The following is a 22,578-nucleotide window of genomic DNA, read 5'->3' on the forward strand; positions in this document are numbered from 1 at the left end:
AAGGGAGAATTGGCTCAAGTATATTGGAAGTTAGATTAAAAAGTAGGACTGTAGATAAGTAGTGGAACACATTGAAAATAATGGATTAAAAAAAAAATATATATATTCCATCGTAATATAAAAACTTGACAGGAAAAGTTTTTAAAAAATTCTTTCACTGGGTGCAGCGGTCACCATCTATGCCAGTATTTATTGCCCATCCCTAATTGCCCTAGGGAAGGTGGTGGTGAGCCGCCTTCTTCAACTGTCGCAATCCATGTGGTGTAGGTACACCCAAGGTGCTGTTTGGAAGGAAGTTCCAAGATTAAGACCCAGCAACAGTGAAGGAATCGTGATTATAGATCCAAGTCAGGATGGTGTGGGGTTTGGAGGGGAACTTGCAGGTGGTGATGTTTCCATGCATCTGCTGCCCGAGTCCTTCTTGGTAGAGGTCGCAGGTTGGGAAGGTGCTGTTGAAGGTGCCTTGCTGAGTTGCAGCAGTACATCTTGTAGACTGTACACACTGCTGCCACTGTGCCTCGGTGGTGGAAACAATGAATGTTTACGGTGATGGGTGGGGTGCAAATAAACAGGGCTGCTTTGTCCTGGATGGTGTCAAGCTTCTTGAAAGTTGTTGGAGTTGCCCTCATCCAGGCAAGTGGAGAGTTTTTTTTTATTCATTCACGGGATATGGGCCTCCCCAGCTGGGCCAGCATTTATTGCTCATCCCTAATTGCCTTTAAGAAGGTGGTGACTAGCTGCCTTCTTGAACTACTACAGTCCATGTGGTGTAGGTACACCCACAGTGCTGTTAGGGAGGGAGTTCCAGGATTTTCACCCAGCGACAGTGAAATAATCGTGACATATTTCCAAGTCAGGATAGTGAATGGCTTTGGAGGGGAACTTCCAGATGATGTTCCCATATGTCTGCTACCCATGTCCTTCTAGATGGTAGCAGTCATGGGTTTGGAAGGTGCTATCTAGGGAGCCTTGATGAGTTCCTGGGCTGCATCTTGTAGATGGTCCACACTGCTGCCACTGTGCATCAGTGGTGAAGGGAGTGAATGTTTGTTCATGGGGTGCCAATCAAGTAGGCGGCTTTGTCCTGGATGGTGCCAAGCTTCTCAAGCGTTGCTGGAGCTGCACTCATCCAGGAAAGTGGGGAGTATTCCATCACACTCCTGACCTGTGCCTTGTAGATGGTGGACAGGCTTTGGGGAGTCAGGAGGTGAGTTACTTGCCACAGAATTCCTAGCCTCTGGTCTGCTCTTGTAGCCACAGTATTTATATGGCTAGTCCAGTTCAAATTCTGGCCACTTGTCAACCCAAGCCTGGATATTGTCCAGGTCTTGCGGCATTTGGACATGGACTGCTTCAGTATCTGAGGAGTCATGAATGGTGCTGAACATTGTACGATCATCAGCAAGCATCCCCACTTCTGGCCTTATGATGGAAGGAAGGTCATTGATGAAGCAGCTGAAGACGGTTGGGCCTGGGACATCATTCCATCACACTCCTGACTTGTGTTTTGTAGATGGTGGAATGGCTTTGGAGAGTCAGGAAGCGAGTTACTTGCTGCAAAATTCCAAGCCTCTGACCTGCTCTTGCAGTCACAGTATTTATATGGCTATCCAGTTTAGTTTCTGGTCAATGGTAACCACCCAGGACGTTGATAGTGGGGGATCCAGTGTTGGGGGCAATGCCACTAAATGTCATGAGGAGTTGGTTTAATTCTCTCTTGTTGGAGAGCACCATTGTCTGGCACTTGTATGCTACGAATGTAACTTACCACTTATCAACCCAAGCTTGCATCTTGTCCAGGTATTGCTGCATATGGACATGGACTGCTTCAGTATGTGAGGAGTGGCAAATGGTGCTAAACGTTGTGCAATCATCAGTGAACACTTCCACTTCTGATCTTATGGTGGAGGGAAGTTCATTGATGAAGCAGCTGGAGATGGTTGGGCCTAGGACACTACCCTGAGGAAGTCCTGCAGTCATGTCCTGGGACTGAGGTGATTGGCCTCCAACAACCTTCCTTTGTGCTAGGTATGGCTCCAACCAGTGGAGAGTTTTCCCCTGGCTCCAGTTTTGCGAAGGCTCCTTGATAACAAAATCAGTCAAATGCTGTCTTTATGTCAAAGGGTTCAGCCTCGTCTTTTGCACTGATGTGCTGGCCTCCCCCATCATTGAGGATGGGGATATTTGTGGAGCCTCCTCCTCCAGTTAGTTGCTTAATTGTCCACCACCATTTACAACTGGATGTGGCAGGACTGCAGAGCTTAGAACAGATCCACTGGTTGTGGGGATGCTTAGCTGTCTATTGCATGCTGCTTACACTGTTTGGCATCCAAGTAGTCCGGTGTTGTAGCTTCACCAGGTAGACACCTCATTTTCAGGTATGCCTGATGCTGCTCCTGGTATGCCCTCCTACACTCTTCATTGAACCAGGGTTGATTCCCCAGGCTTGATGGTAAATGGTAGAGTGAGGGTTATGCCAGGCCATGAGGTTACAGATTGTGGTTGTATACAAATCTGCTGCTACTGATGACCCACAGCGCCATAAGGATACCCAGTTTTGATTTGCTATATGTATTCATGATCACTTAGCATGGTTGTAGTGCTACACAACACAATGGAGTGTATCCTCAATGTGAAGTTGGGACTTTATCGCCACAAGGTCTTGCGCAGTGGTCACTCCTACCAATACTGTCATGGATGGATGCATCTGTGACAGGGAGATTGGCGAGGGCGAGTTCAAGTAGGTTTTTCCCTCTTGTTGGCTCTCTCACCACCTGCCGCAGACCCAGTCTAGCAACCATGTCGTTTGGGGCCTGGCATGCTCAGTCAGTGGTGCTGCCAAGCCACTTATGATGATGGTCATTGAAGTCCCCCAAGCAGAGTACATTCAGTGCCCGTGCCACCCTGTGCTTCTTCCAATTGGTATTCAACATGGAGGTGTACTGATACATTGGTGGTGGTGGTAAGGGGCAGTCGGTGGTAACCAGCAGAAGGTTCCCTTGCCCATGTTTGACCTGATGCCATGAGACTTCATGGGTCTGGAGTCAAATGGCTACTCCCCTCCGACTGAATACCACAGTGGGGCAGGACATACCCAGGGATGGTGGCGGTGGTGTCTGGGATATTGTCTATAAAGTATGATTCCATTAGTATGACTATGTCAGGTTGTTGCTTAACTAGTCTACGGGACAGCTCTCCCAATTTTGGCAGAAGCCCCCAGATATTCCTAAGGAGGATTTTGCAGAGTTGACAGGGTGCGGGTTTGCTGTTGTTGTTTCCGGTGCCTAGGTCGTTTCGTTCCTTTTTTAAAGATTTCATTGCGGTTTGATACAACTGATTGGCTGGTTAGGCCATTTCAGAGGGCACTTAAGAGTCAACCATATTGCTGTGGGTTTGGAGATTTCCTTCCCTAAAGGACATTAGTGAACCAGGTTTTTACAGCAATCAACAATGGTTTCACTAAAGCCGAGGCTAGCTTTTTGATTGCAGATTTATTAATTGAATTTAAATTCCACCAACTGTCATGGTCAGATCTGCACCCGTGTCCCCAGGGCATTATTGCTTTACAAGTCCAGTGTCATTACCACCACTGCCAACTGTGGTAACTAAAAGGTTAAGATTAGTATTAGAGTAGGCTTATAAGGCCAAGAGAGAGGGCCTTAAGATTGGAAGAGATTTAAAAACCAGCATAGAATGACCAAAATATTTTTTTAAAAATCAAGGAAGAGAGATTACAGAATCTGAGATAACATAATCAGAGAAAACTAGTAAGGAGTAGAGAAACAGGTAATAAGAGCTCCGGTATGTGTGCAAGAAGGATTAGAGTAAGGAATGTAAACATGGGTCTCCTAGAGGCCAAGACAGAATGAATTAAAACGGAAAATGAGTAGCAGAGGCATTAAACAATTACAACCTAAGAATATAAGAAACAGGAGCAGGAGAAGATCATACAGCCTGTCGAGCTTGCTCCATCATTCAATTTGATCTTGAGTTTCAACTCCACTTTCCCGCCCTCTCCTCACATCCCTCAATTCCCCAAGAGATTAAAAAATCAATGTCTCAGCCTTAATAAATGATGTACACCCCCAACCCTCTGGGATAGAGAATTAAAAGATTCACGACCCTTTGAGCGAAGGAATTTCTCCTCATCTCATTCCTAATGATCGGCGCCCCCCCCCCATCCTGAAACTGTGCTCCCTTGTTCTAGATTCTCCACTCAGCGGAAACATTTCAGTACCTACCCTGTTAAGCCCCTTCATAATTCTGAATGTTTCAATGAGATCACCTCTCCTTCTAAACTCCAGAGAATACAGGCCCAATTTACTACAATCATAGGATAACCCTCTCACCTGTGGGACCAGTCTGGTGAACCTTCGCTGTACTGCCTCCAATGCAAGTATATCCTTTCTTAATTACAGAGACCAAAATTGCAGAGATTTCCAGGTGTGGTCTCGCCAAAGCCCTGTACAATTGCAGCAAGACTTCTTTATTCTTCTACCCCAATCCCCTTGCAATATCGTCATAGTAGAAGATACAAAAGACATATCAGAGAAAGCGGGTAACCAAGGGTCCAATGACAATGAGGAACTTACTGGGGAATTAACGTGGTAGATAAAGGAGAACCTGTGGTTGCAGTATATTTGAATTTTCAAAAGGCATTTGATAAGGTGACAAGGAAGGTTGTCACACAGATCAAGGGCTTATGGGGTTGGACGCAATAGCCAACAAGAATATTAGCAAGAATAGAGGATTGGTTAAAGCACAGTAAACAAAGAATAGGAATAAATGAATCAACTTCAGGTTGGCAGGCTGTTACTAGAGGATGCTACAAGGATCAGTGCTAGGGCCTCAGCTATCTGCAATCTATATTAATGACTTAGATAAGGGAACCAGGTGTAATTTATCCAAGTTCTCAGGCAAGTCAAAGCTTGGTAGGAAAATAGGTTGTGAGGAGGGCATCGTCTGCAAAAGGATATAACACGGTTAAATGAGTGGACGAGAATGTGGCAGATGGAGTATAATATGAGGAAATGTGAGGTTATTCATTTTGGTAGAAAGAACAGAAAAACAGGAGTACTTTATAAATGGTGGGAAACTATTAAACGTTTGTGTGCAGAGGGATTTGGGTGTCCCTGTACAAGAAACACAATGTTAACATGCAGACACTGCAAACAATTGGGAAGGCAAATGCTAAGTTGTACTCCAAACCCCTTGCAACAAAGGCCAAGAGCAAAAAAAATCTTGCTGCAGTAGTATAGGGCTTTGCTGAAACCACAACTTGGAGTACTGCGAACATTTGAGCTCGCATCTAAGAAAGGATATATTTGCCTTAGTTCAATGTCGATTCTCTAAATTAATTCCTGGGATTGAAATGGTTGTCCTATGAGGAGATTGAATAGAATGGGCCTATACTTTCTGGAGTTCAGGTGATTGAGGTGTGACCTAATTGAAACAAGATTCTGAGAGGGTTCAACAGGGACGAAGCTGAGAGGCCATTTTCTTTGGCTGCAGAATCTATGAGCACACAAAATAGGAGAAGTAGGCCATTCGGCCCCTCGAGTCTGCTCCAGCATTCATTACGATTATGGCTGATTTGTTTGTGTTTCGAATCCCACATTCCCAACTACCCCCAATAACCTTCGATTCCCTTGCTTAACAAAAGTCGATCTACCTTCACCTTAAAAACATTAATTGACTCCACTTCCACCGCCTTCTGAGACAGAGTTCCAAAGTCGCACAATGCCCCGTGAGAAAAAAATTCTCATCTCTGTCCTAAAAGGGCAGAGATTTTAAAACAGTGTCCCCTAATTCTGGACTCACCCACAAGGGGAAACATCCTTTCCACTTCCAGCTTGTCAATACCGTTCAGGATCTTGTTTACTTCATCAAGTCAACCTTCAATCTTATAAACTCCAGTGGAAACAAGACCAGTCTGTCTAACCTTTCCTCATAAGACAGCCCACTCATTCCAGGTATCAATCTAGGTAAACCACCTCCAATGCATTTACATCCTTCTTTAAAATGAGATGACAAACTGCATAAAGTATTTGATGTGGTCTCACCAATGCCCTGTACAACTGAAGCATAACATCCTTACTTTATGTTCAATTCCTTTCATAATAAAGGATAGCATTTCATTAGCCTTCTTAATTAATTGCTGTACCTGCATATTAGCTTTTTGTGACTCATGCCCTAGAACACCTAGATCCCTCTGCACCTTGAATTCTGCAGCCATTCTCCAAGTAATACTCTGCTTTTTTATTCTTCCTGCCAAAGTGATCAACTTCACATTTTCCCACATTATATTCCATCTGCCAGATTTTCACCCACTCACTCAACCTATCTATATCTGTCTGCAACCTCATGTCCTCTTCACAACATACTCTCCTACCTATCTTTGCTTCGTCTCCAAATTTAACTACAATGCCTTCACTTCCCTCATCTAAGTCATTGATATAAACCATAAGTTGAGGCTCCAGCAGAGACCCCTACAAGACTCCACTTGTCACATCCTGCCAATCAGGAAAAGACCCATTTATGCTTACTCTGTTTTCTGCCAGCCAGCCAATCTTCTATACACGATAACATCCCCTATGCCATGGACTTTAATTTTCCCCAGTAACCTTTGCTGTAGCACCTTATCAAATACCTTCTGGAAATCCAAATACAGCAGGTCTGCAGGGTCCTCTTTAGACACGATGCATGTTACTCCTTCAAAGAACTCCAATAAATTGGTTAAATATAATTTCCCTTTCACAAAACCATGCTGACTCTTCCCAATTACCTTGAGTTTCTCTAAATGATCAGCTATAAGCTCCTTAATGAGCTATTCTAACATCTTCCCCACGACAGACGTCAAGCTAACTGGCTGTAGTTTCCTGTTTTCTGCCTCCCCCTCTTCTTGAATAGAGAATTTGCTACTTTCCAGTCTGAAGGAACCTTTCCAGAATCTAACGAATTTTGGAAAATTAACACCAATGAATCTACTAGCTCATTAACCACCTCTTTTAAGACTCTAGGATGAATTCGATCAGGACCCAGAGATTTGTCAGTCCACAGCTCCATCATTTGCTCAGTACCGCTCCCCTAGTGACTGTAACTTCACTAAGTTCCCCTCTCCCTGCCACCTCCTGATTTACAGCTATTACTGGAATGTTTATTGTATCCTCCAAAGTGAAGACAGAAGCAAAATATTTGTAAATTTCAAATGTCCACATCGCCTGAATGAAGAAAAACTAGCTTGAGGGGAATAGGGCATAAGGCATGCCCTATTCCTGTCCATATTTCTTTCTGTACATACGTTTCAAAGCCTGGAAAAATTAAAGATAGTTTATACCAACCTGGCATAACACTCCCAGTTCTCCCTTCTATGATTCCAGTATATATCTAAACCAGATCAATTTCATTTTTGAAGGACCATGAAAGAGTAGTACCAGTAGTTGACTATGACCTGTTAACTATGTTAACTGCACATAGTACATAGGTCGTATTTTCTTTATAAAACATAGCTGTATGAATATTGCTGAAGACAGACATGATGCTGAAACTTTTCGTCTAGCGCTTAAGACAAAGACAAGAATGCCAAATTTCAAATAATCATGACAATTTATAGTACAGGAGAAAGGACGCTGATTGGTTGGCAAGTCGACTCTGATTGACCGAGGCATTGCCATGGAGAAAGCAACAGGGAACTGTAAGCTCTCCAAGCTCCCAAGTGACTCAAAAAAAGGCACGAAGCTTGAACACATTCCTTTTGTTTGCAGAGAATGGGTTCACGTGTATGAATGTATGTTGCTTCTAGCAAATGTAAATGAGCCACATTACAAGCTTGACCGATTATCTTAAATTATTTGTTAATGTAGCTATTAGTGCACCAGGATTGTTCAACAAGTGCTACCCAATTGTGGAATTACAGAATAAAATTGTTGTGATTGTTTGAAATCTGGCAGCGTGTTTGTCCTGATGAGTGCAAGGTGAAAAGCTTTGGCAACATGTCTCTCTTTTCAGCAATATTCAAGTTTTGTACTACCAAGAGAAGGGTATATGAATAATTTTCATGAGCTCTTTACGTAATATTAGATTTATTTCAAGAAAGGTCCCTTTTGAACTTAATTAAATCTCCCAAGCTTTGCTGTCTGCTTTGCAACCAAAACAAATGAATAACTTAAGCAAAATTAAAGTCACTTAATCTGAAATGGGCATCTAAAAAATCAAATGCACATATTTTTCAAACAACTCGTGTTGATCTGCAATACTTTGGAGCACAATTACAAACCTTGAGAACTTTGGCATTTACAGACTCTTTCTCCTTGTAGAAAAACCTCACCATCTGAACCGTAAGGTATGCAGGCAAACGCCGAATTTTAGACTAAATGAAATGAAAATTCAAATCAAACTGAGCACATATAGGGTTGCACAATATTACAATTCATCCCAGGACTGCTTTACCCATTGAAGCTACATAACGATTTGTATTAGTGTGTACAATTTCCGTACATTTCCACAAACATCTACCATTTAAAAAATATTGTACATCAAAGAGCACTTCTGCAGAAATCAAAGAAATTTGGCATTCTCGCATTTGTCTTCGGCTACACAATTCTAAAAACCAAGCTTGAGACACATCAGCAACCTTAAGGTTGGACGGGCAGCTATGTTAGGTGCTTTAATTGATATTTAAATGGTCTTACTAGGCTTTTGACAGTTCAGCGGGCATGCAGCTGACTCCGGTGTGCGCCCGCTGAACTGAAAATCGTAATGACACGCGGTGAAGCGGGACGCACGACCAATGTCACCGCACGTCATTTTACGCATTGGCGAGCAGGACCCACCCCTGCATGCCGACCCAAAGGTTCTGGCCCTACATCTTTCCCAACCATTTGGTTATGCAGTGATAACATTTAATTATATCGGCCTAACCAAAAATACACTACATTTTTTCATAAATTGAGGTTACACAATATTCCATCTTTTTTCTTGAAGCCCATATTTAATCTACTAGCAATTTACAAATGCTCTTTAACCATGCCTTCTAAATGTAGCCAATAATGTTAAAATGACACTTACAGATTTTATGTACAAAGCATTTCTTTGCAAGGTAGGTGAATGTTTGGTGATCTCTTCATGAAGACGCTGAGGAATTAAAAATTGAAGTTACTTGCTGACCTCATACAGCTGATGCAGTTTTGGCAATTCTTGAGCAAATGTTAAGCCCTCAATGGTCTCTACCGTTGACAATTCTGGACATAATATAATGAAGTACACCTCTAATTACAAGAGAACAATAAATTCCAATTGTAAGGACTAAGGTGATTTTCAATCTAAATAAATTGTCAGAATTTCATGTGTCCCAACCTTCTTTAAAAGCCTTTAACATTAATTCATTTGACAAGTTTTGGTACTCACCAACTTCAGCCCCGTAAAAAGATATTTGACTTCTTGATTAATGAAACAACTAAGTTGAAGTTGCGTTTCCTTGCCCTTTGTTACTTCCTCATCATCTGTTTCAGTGCACTTCATGCTTTAAGAAAATTAAGGATGAACCAATATGAAGCCAGTACTGATAAAGCAATATATGGATTACTCCAAGTATCCGAACTATAAAAAAGATTTAAAATGTGTATCAAAATGCTGGAAATACTTAGGTCAGGCAGCGTTCATGGAGAGGCAAACAGAGTTAACAGTTCAGTTTGATGACTCTCCATCAGAACTGGGATAAGTTAAGAGATATAATAGGTTTTAAGCAGCTGAAAAGAGGGAGGGGGGGAAGAAGGTGGGAAAAGGAACAAAGGGAAAAAGGCAGGAGAGATTAAATGACAAAAGGGTTGGTGGTTTCAGGCTAAAGGGAATGATAGTGGGTCAAGAAATAAAAAATATTTGCAGGCAACGTGAATGGCAGAATGATGATCAGCTGCCATCCAAAAGCAAAAAAGCAAAACAAAAGTGTAAAACCTAAACTAGCAAAGAAAAAGGAAACAAAATAGGGGCAGAGGTTATGGTTTGAAATCAATGAACTCAAATGTTGAGTCCGGAAGGCTGCAAATTGTCTAATCGAAAGATGAGGCACTGTTGCATTGAACTTTGTTGGAACCGTTAGGAAATAGAGATAGTTTAAGTAAGTTATATTGGTATTTGTGGGTGTTAGGAATGAGTTTTAGCTTTAATGTTTAAGTTTGATTTATATTTCTGTATTTGTGTGTTAAGGTTAACTTGAGTTTTAGTTTTACTTTAAAAGGTGCTTGCAGTTCTAATGAGTGTTTTACGACTGTAAGCTAAGTTAAGCAAATAAGAGTAGAAAACAAAGTGCTGTTGCATAGCAGCAGGAGTCCAGAGAGGCAGCTCCCACACACAAAGATTTGAAACAGCAGTTTGTTTTTGGAAGCTGTTTGAGTTCAGTTGGTTTTGAAAGCAGCTGCCAGGAGAGACTGGAAAAGGGGACAGATAGCCAGTCCTAAACTAAAGAAAAAAACCCAAAATCCAGGGGAAAGTCACAAGCAGACCTTCTAGTCAAAAGGAAGGACAGGAACCTGGAAAGGAACCTGTTAAGTGAAGATAAGAGTGAGGGGCAGAAAGGCTCCAAGCTTCAGATTTAAAAAGACAAAAGCTGCAAAAAGCAGATTTAAAACAAAAACAGCTTGCAAGAAACAAGATCATCCAAAGAGGCAGCTAAAGGTCTGTAACTCTTTGCTATGGGCATGTGATGTAGTGGTGTACTATTAACACTGAATCGGCAAGACAGTGTGCATGGAAGACAACCATGTGGTGACCCAGGGAGAGGAACATCAGAAGAGTTCAAAATCCTGAAGTTTAACCCTTGCGGAAGGCACCTGAGAGAAAGCAACGGTTTAGGAGGAGATTCCAAAGCAAGTTCTTGGAGAATGGAGGATGGAGTTCAGTGAGACTGGTTGGCTCACACTGTGACAAGCGTCTGGGGAAGTTGAGGAGAGAACCATAGCATCTGGTTGAGGTGACATCTGTCGCTTGGTTTCAGTGTGGTACGTCTAACCACAGGTCACAATTGGTTTACAGCGACTGTGTATTTACTGTGGACAATAGAGTATAAGATAGCTTTTATACCTTGTGTTATCCTTGCAAATCTATACATATCTGTAAAGGTATCTTTGTGGGTGAAGGAGTGTTGTAATATAGTTCATCTTTTCTTGTTTAATAAAAGTTCATTAGCTGACTCCGGTGACTCTGTTCAGTAGCCCCTCTCCACGTATCTAAACAAACAAATTACAAGTTAGGATCCATCAAACTGGGTTCCACTCTGGGACCAGGCTTGCCCATGGGTAACCTCAGCTGGGATTGCAACAGAACATTGCAGGAGGTTGAGAGCAGAAAGGACAGAGTTGAAGTTGGAGGCAAAGGAGAACAGAAACAATATAGGTCAGTATGGACAAGGATGATAAGTGAGTGGGATGGGATGCCAACAGAAGAGTTTTGGTTGAGATAAAGTTAGAAGGTGAAGGACAGATAGCCAGCCAGGAGGGCATTGGAATAATTGGGTCTGAAGGGGGACAAAGGATTTCGGTAGTAAACAAGTTGGGAGGGGACAGGGGCAGGCAATGTTATGGAGGTGGGTCTAGATGATCTTCATGAGAGAGGACATGGAGTCAGATGCTCAGCCTTGTTCAATCTGAAATGACAGTCAGAAGAACTATGAAATCAATAGTAAAGGTTTAGAGCTTGCAGCATGGGCCAAAGATGGTGCTTTTGGTCTTCCCAACGTTTAACCAGAGGAAATTGCAGCTCATCTCATGGAGATACATATGACAACACAGAGGCATTGGAGGAGCCAAGGCAGGTGGTGGACGGAGAGTTGTCATCATGCATATACAATCTGATGATATATCTGTGGATGATGTTGCCAAAGGTTATGGGGAAGCCATGCAAGAAGACAATGGGCTGAATGAGAGGAGGGCATCATTGACAGATGTATCAAGAATTCTGGAGAAAACAGGGCAGGGTAAGTGGAAAAACCATTGCAGGTGTTATACAGGCCATGATCAGTTAGATAGGAGTAGAACCAAATGAGGACAATCCAATGAGCTGGATAACAGATTTAAAACTCTGGAGCAGGACAGTTTTCCAACCATGTCAAATACTGCAGAAGTTGAGCGGGAATAAAGAACAATGATCATGTTGCTATAATTTGTGACTTTGGTTTGGACCACTTCAATGCTCATGCCAGGGTTGTAAACCCAATTGGAAAATCCATACATGGAGTTAGTAGAAAGATGGACCTGGATTTAAGGTGACATGTTCAGGAATTTGAAAAGAAAATGGAGATTTGAGATGGGGCAGTAGTTTCCAAGGAGAAAGAGGCTAAGGATGTGTTTGGGAATTTTTTTGAGGAGAGCGGGTTTTGGAAAATGAGGGGGCCAATACTGGTGGTAAGGAATCGTTTATAATAGTAATAATAAAACAGAAAATGCTGGAAATACTTAGCAGGTCAGGTCGAGAGAGAAAGAGTTAAAGTTCGGGTCGATGACCTCTCAATATTTCAGGTTTCCAGTATCTGCAGAATCTTGATCTTAAATCATATACAATATCTGCTTTCATGGGCCCCAAGAAGGGTAGTTAGTTGATCAGTGATTTAATGGGAATGGGATCTAAGGGACAGGAGATGGACATCTTGGACAAAATGAACTCAGAGCGCATGAAGGAAGACAGGAGAGAAAATCCAAGAGGGAACTCTAGGGGGAGGTTTGGCTGATGGGCACGTGAAGGTGGGGACAGGGAAGGAGCTGGGGCAGCTGAATGGATTGTCTCAACCTTATTCATTTTTAAAAAGTCCATTAACTAATTGCACTGGTTGCTGGAGGTGAGGGTGGAATGGATTAAGATGATGGTCAGTAGTGGAGAATAGCAGTCAAGTGTTATCTATGTTCTCTGGGATGATCCTGGAGTAGTGTGCGGTTTTCAGAGGGGAACAAGGTACCAATAGCACTTAATGTTATCTAACTGGATTTGGAGGTGAAAGCAAAATACTGCGGATGCTGGAAAAGAGTCATACGGACTCGAAACGTTAACTCTATCTTTCTCTCCACAAATGCTGTCAGACCTGCTGAGTTTTTCCAGCATTTTTTGGATTTGGAGGTGGATGACTACATGAGTTTTGATGAGCTAAAGTTTGTGATCCCTGGATTCAATGGAGGAAAAATGGTGTCTATACCAATGGAATCAACTGGAATGGGAGAAAGTAAAAGTTTTGCTGGGTACTTCTTTAAAGAGATTAGGCACTTCACAAATTGGGAAGGAAGCAAGATGGGGGAAACCACATACTGACAGCTTTTCATACATAGTTTCTTACAATTAATTAATAAGGTAGCATTGGTAAAGCCTGAAGAACACATGTTATGCTCATTTGAAAGGCAAAGCAAGGGGGTAGGGATGTTGGAAATTAGAAGAGATAAAATTAACTACAGTTTATTTTTAAGCATCACAACACAATATAACTGGTTGCTTCCTCCAATTTTTCCAAACAAAAGAGGCTTTCTACCTGCTTTGCTCTGTATTTTAAAAAGAAAAGGATACGAGGTTTCATATTCTATGCCAAAGAACTGATCAATGAAATTTTTCTTGGTTGTTGAAGCTGCTGCTCCCTCTGAATTAGTCTAGAGAGAAAAGTAAAACATAGGAAATAGGTGTATCCTTCAGATTAATTAACTACAAATGCTGTGAAACTGTTTGAAAGGCTATACATTTTGCTGACAGGAACTGATATTACCAGTTCGTTAATTCCATGCATACTAAATTAAAAATCCACTACAGCATTTGGAAATTATTATATTCATAGCATTACACTGAACATACAGTACAACTACTATATCCTTTCTATAATATAGGAACAGAATTCTACCTCATTTAGATTCTTACTTTCCAAGCAGTATGTTGCCTCTTTACTCTTTTTATTCTATGCATAAGATTGAATTCCATGAATAGTACCAAATCAGTTACCACAACATTCAAACCCCAATTAAGTCATACAATCAAGAATATTACAGACAGGAGGGGGTTTAATTTAAACAGCCATGATTTCCCTACAAAATAAAAACAGAATTACCTGGAAAAACTCAGCAAGTCTGGCAGCATCGGTGGAGAAGAAATCAGTCAACGTTTCGAGCCCTCATGGCCCTTCAGCAGAACTGAAGCATAGTTTCAACAAGGGTCTGTCCGCAAGAAAGACCCAAACCTCCCTGTCGCTTGCCATTTTAACACTCCACCCTGTTCTCTTGCCCACATGTCTGTCCTTGGCTTGCTGCATTGTTCCAGTGAAGCCCAACGCAAACTGGAGGAACAGCACCTCATCTTCCGACTAGGCACTTTACAGCCTTCTGGGCTGAATATTGAATTCAACAACTTTAGATCTTAAACTCCCCTCCCCCCATCCCCACCCCGTTTCTTTTCCCCCCCCACCCGCCTTTTTTTCAATAATTTATATAGATTCTTCTTTCCCCACCTATTTCCATTATTTTTAAATCTAAAACTAAAACCTTTAGTCTTTCCACCCCACCCCCACTAGAGCTGTATTTTGAATATCCTGTCTTGCATTCTTAATTAGCACTTTTCTCAGACAAAGACCACCACCTTCAACACCTCTTTGACCCTTTTGTCTCTGACATCTTTTGATTATCTGCTCACACCACACCCTCAATGTGTCTCTTCCCCCCCACCCACCTTAAACCAATTTATATTTCTCCCTTGTTGAAACTATGCTTCAGTTCTGCTGAAGGGCCATGAGGGCTCGAAACGTTGACTGATTTCTTCTCCGCCGATGCTGCCAGACTTGCTGAGTTTTTCCAGGTAATTCTGTTTTTATTTTGTTTTGGATTTCCAGCATCCGCAGTAGCTTTTAGCTTTTTGTTTTTATCTTTATGATTTCCCTACCACCTGCCTGTAAACAAAGGTGTTTTGATTTTCACCTTTTATTAGCAGTGGCATCATTCCCAACCCCTCAGTTTAGTGAGATCCAATTTCTATTAATAACTCCAGCAAACTTGTGATAGGATGAACTCAGATGGTTAGTTTATTTACACACTCAAAATGCGGGAAGGATAGTAAACCTCCTTTTCACTCATACAATAAAAGAGTGGGATAGAGAAAGAAAGATTTATAGGGCAAAGACCACTAAGAAAAGAATTGTTTCATGTGTGTCCGCAGTCCAGAATCAAAAACCAATGGTAATTCTTTCACAGAGGTCGGCAGGCTGAACTGACACTGGATAATTCACTTTTCCAGTAGAACTAACTTCCACGATGAGATAGGCCTGTGGAGATGAATCAGTCTTATAGGTGATGGCACAGAAGTTTAGAAGTTCCAGCAGAAACAGTGTAGATGGGGCCAGGCATTCAAACTTGGACACAGCCACTTCTCTTATGTGGTTGCTAGGTAGATGGAAAGACGGCAGACTGAGATTTGCAGCACCACAAGGTAATATTACAGGTTCCACCAGCTGGAGGTTGGGAAGTTTGGGGGGTGGGGGGGGGGGTGTGTGGAGAATCATGTCACATGACTCCTAACTGTCCACTTTGGCTTTGACAAAGGGTGTATATCCCTTTGTCTGTGTTCCTGAGATTGTTGACGTTCCAACCATTACGTCTTGACAGAAGGCTGCAGGGTCCTTTGTCCTAGCAGACAAATTGACTCCAGTTGGCAGACCTGGCTTATGAAAACGTAGACGGCCTTTGTGTAATTCCCTTTGAATTTGGTCTCTGCAGCCCACAGGGGCCATTAGTGTCTCTTCGGAGATAATGGAGCACAAATTTCTATGATACTGCCTAATAGCCCCTTTTTGTTCAGGGTCCCAGACAGGTGTAGTTTCAGCCATTTTAAAAAGGTCATTGTCCAATTTTAAGTTTTTAAGGAATTAACCACGAGGATTTCCATATATATATATTTTAAAAATATAAAGTGAGAGGTCTTAGCCCCGTTACAATTACTAATGTAGACTCTCAATGGCACAGTGTGTTTAAGTAAGTAGCTGAAGCAAATTACCCATGAAAGTTGCTGGTGTAATCCCATTTGTGCCAGTAAACTGATCAGTGTGATGGTACTCTGGTCCTCACTACAGCTATATTAAGGCAGAGGGTATGGGGGTAGGCCAAACTTCCTACTTCTTATCACTATCCATTATAGAAAATGCATTTGTTGACATTGGCTAAAAGTTGGATTCACTGTGATGTTCCCCATTATCAAATAAGTCACCACCATTCACAAAGTTCACACACTATGTATGGTCACAAGGGTAAAGATTTGTAATGCACCTATGGAAACAACCCCTAGGGAGAAGTCAGGAAAGACAGGGCTAGAAAATAAAAGTGCACCAATGGGAGTAAGGTGCAAGGATCTTCCATGAAAACAACCAAGGTAGTAACTTTTTAGGAACTAGCCATGAGAACAAGTTAAGACAGTTAACATTGTGCACAGATGGGAAAAAATAATGTACAAATAGAATAGAAATATCTTTGTTAGCTGCAACTTTACCTCCATAGGTGCCTCTGATTCTAGAGGGTCAAGTTTCTGTTGCAGCACTCTCATGATCTGTATCCAGCACTCATTAGCATCCTAAAAGGGGAAACATATAGACTACGAGAAATCTCCCAGGAGTCACGAGCTTCAGAGATATTAAATTTTACTTTTTACTTTATACTTCTACAAATGTAATAATTTATCTTGGCCCTTAATTTACCGTGGATAGCAATCCGTTGACAGCAACCCATAAATCAGGCTCATGCTATTGAATTAAAAAAATATTTAATTTCTTTAAAAAAAATTGAAGGAACTTTAAATACTATATTGGATATAAAAACTAAGGTTTCAAACTCAAGTAACATTACTGCTCTTTAATGATTACAGTTGGGTGTTGTTATTAACCTTACTATCTTGCTATTAGTCATTTGGTTGTACAGAACTTGAGTATTGCTGAAAAAAGATATTTTGTCAAAGCTTTCCATTTTGCATTCATCAAGACAATCGTAAGAATACCAATGTCAGGAGGAGCAACAACTTTACACAGTATGAGAAGAGTGTTGATCGGTTGGCAAGTGGACTCTGATTGGTAGAGGCATTGCCATGGAGAATGCACCAGTTAGTGGTGACTGACAGCTGCCAAGCATAGCTTGAAATTTTAAACCAGGCAGTTTGACTCTGATTGATCAAGGCATTACTTTGAGGAATTAACCAGTGAATATCACTTATTTTGTTTAGCTGAAACAGGTACAATGTGTGTCCGTGTTCTTTTTGTCGGCAAAGAACAGGGCTCTCTGTGTTAATATATGTAGTTTCCAGTACACGCAAATGCACCACACTACAAGCCCGACTACCAATCTTAAATTGGTTGTCAGCGTAATTCTTAGCACACTGAGGATTATTTAGGAAATGTTGTCCAATCACGGAATCATATCTAATGTTGGACACTGTTTTGAGTGTTGCGAGCACGGGTTGGTTGGGTACAGTCTGTACCTTGCCCGTTGTAAACAGTGGAAGGGACAGGCTGTATGATACGATCACTGGTGTTTGGGACTGGCTTCGACAAAAAATCTTGCTATTATTTAAGCTGTGTAGCAGAGATAAACTAGCAAATTATAAGCCCATTAATCTAATATCTGTAGTGGGGATGTTACTAGAATCTGTTAGGAACAGAATGACTGAACACTTGGAACCAATATGAACCGATCAGCATAGATTTGTAAAGGATAAGTCATGTTAAACAAACCTAGCTGAGAAGGTAACTAACGTTGCAGATAAGGGCCTGTCTATTGATGTTAATTACATGGGCTTCCAGAAGGCATTCAATAAGGTTCCACACCAGAGACGATTAACAAAAATTGCAACATGTGTAACTGGAGACATCCTATTGACATGGTTGGGGATAACTGGTTAATAGATACGGGACACAGAGTAAGGGCAATGGGTATGTATGGTTGGCAGCATGTGATTAGTGGCGACTCCAAGGACCTGGGCTGGTGCCACAGCTTTTCATTATATTCATAAATGGCTTGGAAGAAGGAAAAGACAGCTGTACATCCAAGTTTGCTGGTGACACCAAGTTAGGTAGCACAGTAAATAGTGCCAATGGGAGCAGAAAGTTGCAAAGGCACAGTGATACATTAAATGAGCAAGCAAAACTGTGGCAGATGGAGTTCAACATGGGGAAGTGTGAGGTCATCCACTTTAGGCCCAAGAAAGAGAAAACAGTTTATTTTCTAAATGGTAAATAGCTAGGAATTGTGAAAGAGCAGAGAGATTTAGGGGTTGAAACACAGAAATCACTAAAAGCTAATTATTATTTTGCACCTGCCCATTAAAAAGGCTAATGAGATGTTGATCTTTGATCCCAGAGGGCAGGAACACAAAAACGTTAATTATATAAAACTCTGGTTAGACCCTATTTAAATTAGTCAAGTTCTGCACTCCATAACTCAGGAAGGATATTTTGGCCTTGGTGAGGTTGAAGTGCAGATTCACCAGAATGACATTGGAGGTAAAAGGGTTGAATTACAAGAACAGGCAGCACAGAGGAGCCTTGTATTCCCTCAAGTACAGAAGAGAGAGGGGTAATTTAATTGAGGTGTTTAAGATGATTAAAATGAGTCGATAGGTTGGATAGAAAGAAACTATTTCTTCTGGTAGGGAAGAAAAAGGGGGCATATAGAGGTAGTGTCAAGAAGCACTTCTTCACAAATAAAGGTAGCAGAAATCCAGAACTTTTCCTCAAAAAGCTGTTGAGGTGATAGATTGTTGTGTAGAGATATTAAGGGATATGGAGTCAAGGCAGTTAGATGGCGTTAAAATATAGAATAGCCATGATCTAATTGAATAAGAAAACAGGGTCAAGGTGTTGAACGGCCTATTCCTGTTTCCATGTACCTGACCTACTTCCAACACAAAACATGGTAGCTGAGCAGATTATCGCATGATTGTCACTGGTATGGAGGAAAGAAGATCCTTTTAGTTAGATTATTGGCATTTTAATACAATTTGAATTGTATTCGGCAGTAGGATTACAGCCCATCATAATTAGGGCTAGAAAAAAAGGGCAGCTAACATTCCAGACCAGAAGAATAATAAAAATCAAAATGGCCACCTAATATCCAATGAGAATATAATTATATCACTACGGTTAAAAAAAAGAATCTTTTATATTCTACTTTTGTCAGGGTGAGGGTATACAGCAGAAACATTTAAGATATGTTTTTAAATAACTAACCTGCTGAAGATATTGTCCTTGATCTCCCTTTTCTGCAAACTGTGGGAAGGCCATGTGAAGAAACTGAAGTAGAATTATAGGTGGAATGCTAGAGGATGTTTTATCCATTGAATCAAATAAGTCTCGAAAAGCTGTAATAAACGCACACACATTACAATTTATCATTTTTAACATTATTAGTGGATCTCCTGTTATATAGTCCTTGATAAACTGAAGGATATAAGCTCAATGAGGGAAAAAAACAGACTGGGGAGTTTGAAACAGGTATAAATAAAATTTAAAAATAACATAGCCTGTGAGATGATGGTTGAAGAATTTTTGTTAAGCATTGGGGCCGGGTCACTTTGATGAAACAAAATCTTAGAAGCGCGAGTTTGGAATATGAAGGAAGGGATTGATTTTGAACAATCAGGGCTAGGGACCTGTACACAGGCTGCTGTTGTGAAGAAGGGTTGAAGAGAAACAAGCTCTGGGAGTTAAGATTTAAAACAGCAGGAGTTAAGACTCAAGAACTACTGGTGCTGGTGAGATCTAAAGTTTACAGTAACAAAGCTAGGGCTGGATTATCCTGCAGGGAGGAAAATCTGAGAATTTTTAATGAATAGCGCAGGGGTTGTGTTGACTTGTGAAGCAAGAAAATGTAAATTTTACTTTTATATACAAGGGCTGAAAAGTCAACATTTTTAAAAATAGCGTGGCTGGAACATGAGCTGGCCCAGTTTACAGATAGCCTGAAATTAAAAGAAAAACAATCCTAGCAGCTGAAACAAGCAAGCAGGCAGGCACAGAAATGTTAGCCATCAGCCAGAAGGATTCAGCAATACGGTGATGGGATGGGAAGGCTTTACAACACCATCAACGAGAAAAGACATGCAACTATACTGCGACAGTTAAATACTTATAAAGGGAGCCGCATTATGTTTACAAAGGCATTTTTACTGTAAATGTTGATGAAAAACATAATATGAACCATGACAGGGAAGTGTGCACATACACAAGTCTTAATAGTAGATGAATTATATAGGGTACGATGTACAAAATTATTAAACTGCAAACACAATGTGCTGGGACCCAAGGTTAATAGAACTTAAACTACAATTTAAATAATTTTGTTCTGGTTAAAGCTCTCCACTACTTAATAACAACTGGAAAATAAAAAACTAATTCAGGATCCACTATTCAACAAATGGAGTATATGCTACCTTTAAATATGCGCTCAAGATAGAACACTATAGGAAATGGTCATTTAGTTTCTTTCAACATGAAAACCATGAAAACAATACTGATTTTAACATAACAAAAAGGACAACATTTCCCTGCTCAAAATGTTATACCTCTTATGTTCACTCTTCACCTTTATTCTCATAAGTATTGTTCCAGGGGGCCAGTTAGCTAGATCGCTAGCAAGGATCAGATTAATGCCAACAGCATGAGGTCAGATCCCCATCCGAGCTCAAGCAGACTGAGGCCTGCATCTGTGCCCTCCCTGTAGTAAACAATCACAGCACTATGCTGTGGTTCAGTGAATAACTGCCAAGGACCTGTCTTTGGGCACAGAACTCAAGAAAAAGTATAGTTCCATGGGTAGCAGTGGCCTCTTAAATTGATATTTTTCTGTTATGAGCCTAAACAGTGAGGGCTAGCAGGATATTCAACAATAGGAGCGATTACAGCCAAACCCAATTCTGATACATACACTACACACTTTCCAGTAAGAGTCGTTAGCCAACAATCAAATGCGTGTATCCTGATTGATGCTTCCCCCCTTTCCACTCCAGAAGGCTAAGTTCGATGGTGGACCATCAGTGCCACCTTAGGTGACGAAAAAAAAGTCTCGGTTCTTCTTGGTCGAGACTCAACGCCACATAACGCACTTTATATAACCAGAATGATCAGAAGGGATGCAAATTTTTCTTGCTTTCTCATGGAGGGGGAGAACATGCAAAGATAAATTGAAGGAATTAAATTGAGATTTTTATACAAAATATCAAGACAGACTGCTCACCTGCTGTTATATACTGTGGTGGAGTCATAGCTACTGAAGTTCTCAAGGCACCTTTAAACCTAGAAGCATTTGAGAAAATAAATGAATATTTTCAGTAAATTGGACATAGATGCACATAGAAAGTACTTTCTAAAAAATTTGCAGCAAGAATTGTTTCTTTGCCTTTGTTGTGTTCTGGCACTACAAAAATTCACAGGCTCTCCACTACTGATTTTAGCATATCATATTCTATGCATGTAAATTTTCATTAATGCAGATACCTAATGTTCTTAATTCTTTTTTATGGCAGCCTTGCTAAGTTTAGTCTTTTTTTATATAAATGTGGCATCTAGGGTACTTGCAATATAATCAAATCACATCTCCACGAAACATGCTTTGTGTTTCATGGAAGGCATGATTGAGACCAACCAGCACTGAAGAAAAAAATCAACAATCTCTCTGCGATCCAGTTAGCTATATAGCTTATTTTAAATAATGATTTTAAATGTTCTAAATGCACAATATGCCACAGAACAAAATCCAATTCCCAGATGCAAAGCTCATCATAACTCACTCTCAAGTTATCAGGCTAGATAACATGAGAATGTAAATTGCACCCCATAGCTCCTTAATATATGCAATATACCAAATAATTTTTTGCTCTTCTAGTCACTTTAAGAGCTTTTACTTATCTTCCTCCATCAGAGCATTTTGCTATTGAGAAAGGCATCCTCAATCATGTAATCTGCAGCAACAAGGCGTGTAAGTGTGAACATAAGTGACTCTATGAGAAAACGTCTAGCCTCTTTTATAACCTTTTGCACCATGTGCTTATTCTTATTTACCATTAACAACTGACAGTTATTACAATTGCTTCCTTTATAGTTCATTAATTTCCTAGTCAATTCATGTTTTGAAGTAGACTAGACTTGAAACAATGTAAAAAGAAGCGACATCAATCCAATTCAAATCCTTTTAAAAAAATAATCCTGTATTGTATCAAACAATAAAAACATTTTGAAGAGGAAAATTATCATGTAATGTATGTATTCTAAATCTTGCTGCAAGGCCACCTGCCTTTTCAGGGTGTCCCTGAGTTCAGGCACTGAACGTAGACACTGAACTGTAGCATTCATATAGCAAGTGTTTCCAAGATTGGTGAGCCCACATGGAAGGTCCATCTAGCAACAAAAAGAAAACATAATAACCAGTCATTTGTATGAAAAGAAAATCCCAGAACTGAGCATGGTCATCAAGCAGATTGGTACAGCATGAACAGAGAGGTGCCTCACAGATTTTATTTCCATGTGTCAATTCTTGCTGTGGGGCGCTACCAAATATGAAGGAAGGAAATTAGAGGTTCTTATCTGTATTTTTCTGC

General features: G+C 40.8%; 1 protein-coding gene across 2 annotated transcripts in view; it reads right to left on the reverse strand.

Annotated features, from left to right (window-relative positions):
• usp14 (ubiquitin specific peptidase 14 (tRNA-guanine transglycosylase)) overlaps nt 1-22,578 on the reverse strand; it is a 54,265-nt gene that overhangs the window by 14,039 nt on the left and 17,648 nt on the right. For both annotated transcript variants that reach the window (XM_078540615.1, XM_078540616.1), the window contains 8 exons: nt 22,275-22,378; nt 21,219-21,277; nt 19,214-19,344; nt 16,489-16,569; nt 13,540-13,619; nt 9,406-9,520; nt 9,067-9,132; nt 8,276-8,368 (listed from right to left, as the gene is read on the reverse strand). In XM_078540615.1, coding sequence (XP_078396741.1) covers nt 8,276-8,368; nt 9,067-9,132; nt 9,406-9,520; nt 13,540-13,619; nt 16,489-16,569; nt 19,214-19,344; nt 21,219-21,277; nt 22,275-22,378 — 729 coding nt within the window. The remainder of the gene's footprint in view (nt 1-8,275; nt 8,369-9,066; nt 9,133-9,405; nt 9,521-13,539; nt 13,620-16,488; nt 16,570-19,213; nt 19,345-21,218; nt 21,278-22,274; nt 22,379-22,578) is intronic.

The sequence above is a fragment of the Cetorhinus maximus genome, chromosome 4 (genome assembly GCF_964194155.1).
Source record: "Cetorhinus maximus chromosome 4, sCetMax3.hap1.1, whole genome shotgun sequence".
Classification (NCBI taxonomy): domain Eukaryota; kingdom Metazoa; phylum Chordata; class Chondrichthyes; order Lamniformes; family Cetorhinidae; genus Cetorhinus; species Cetorhinus maximus.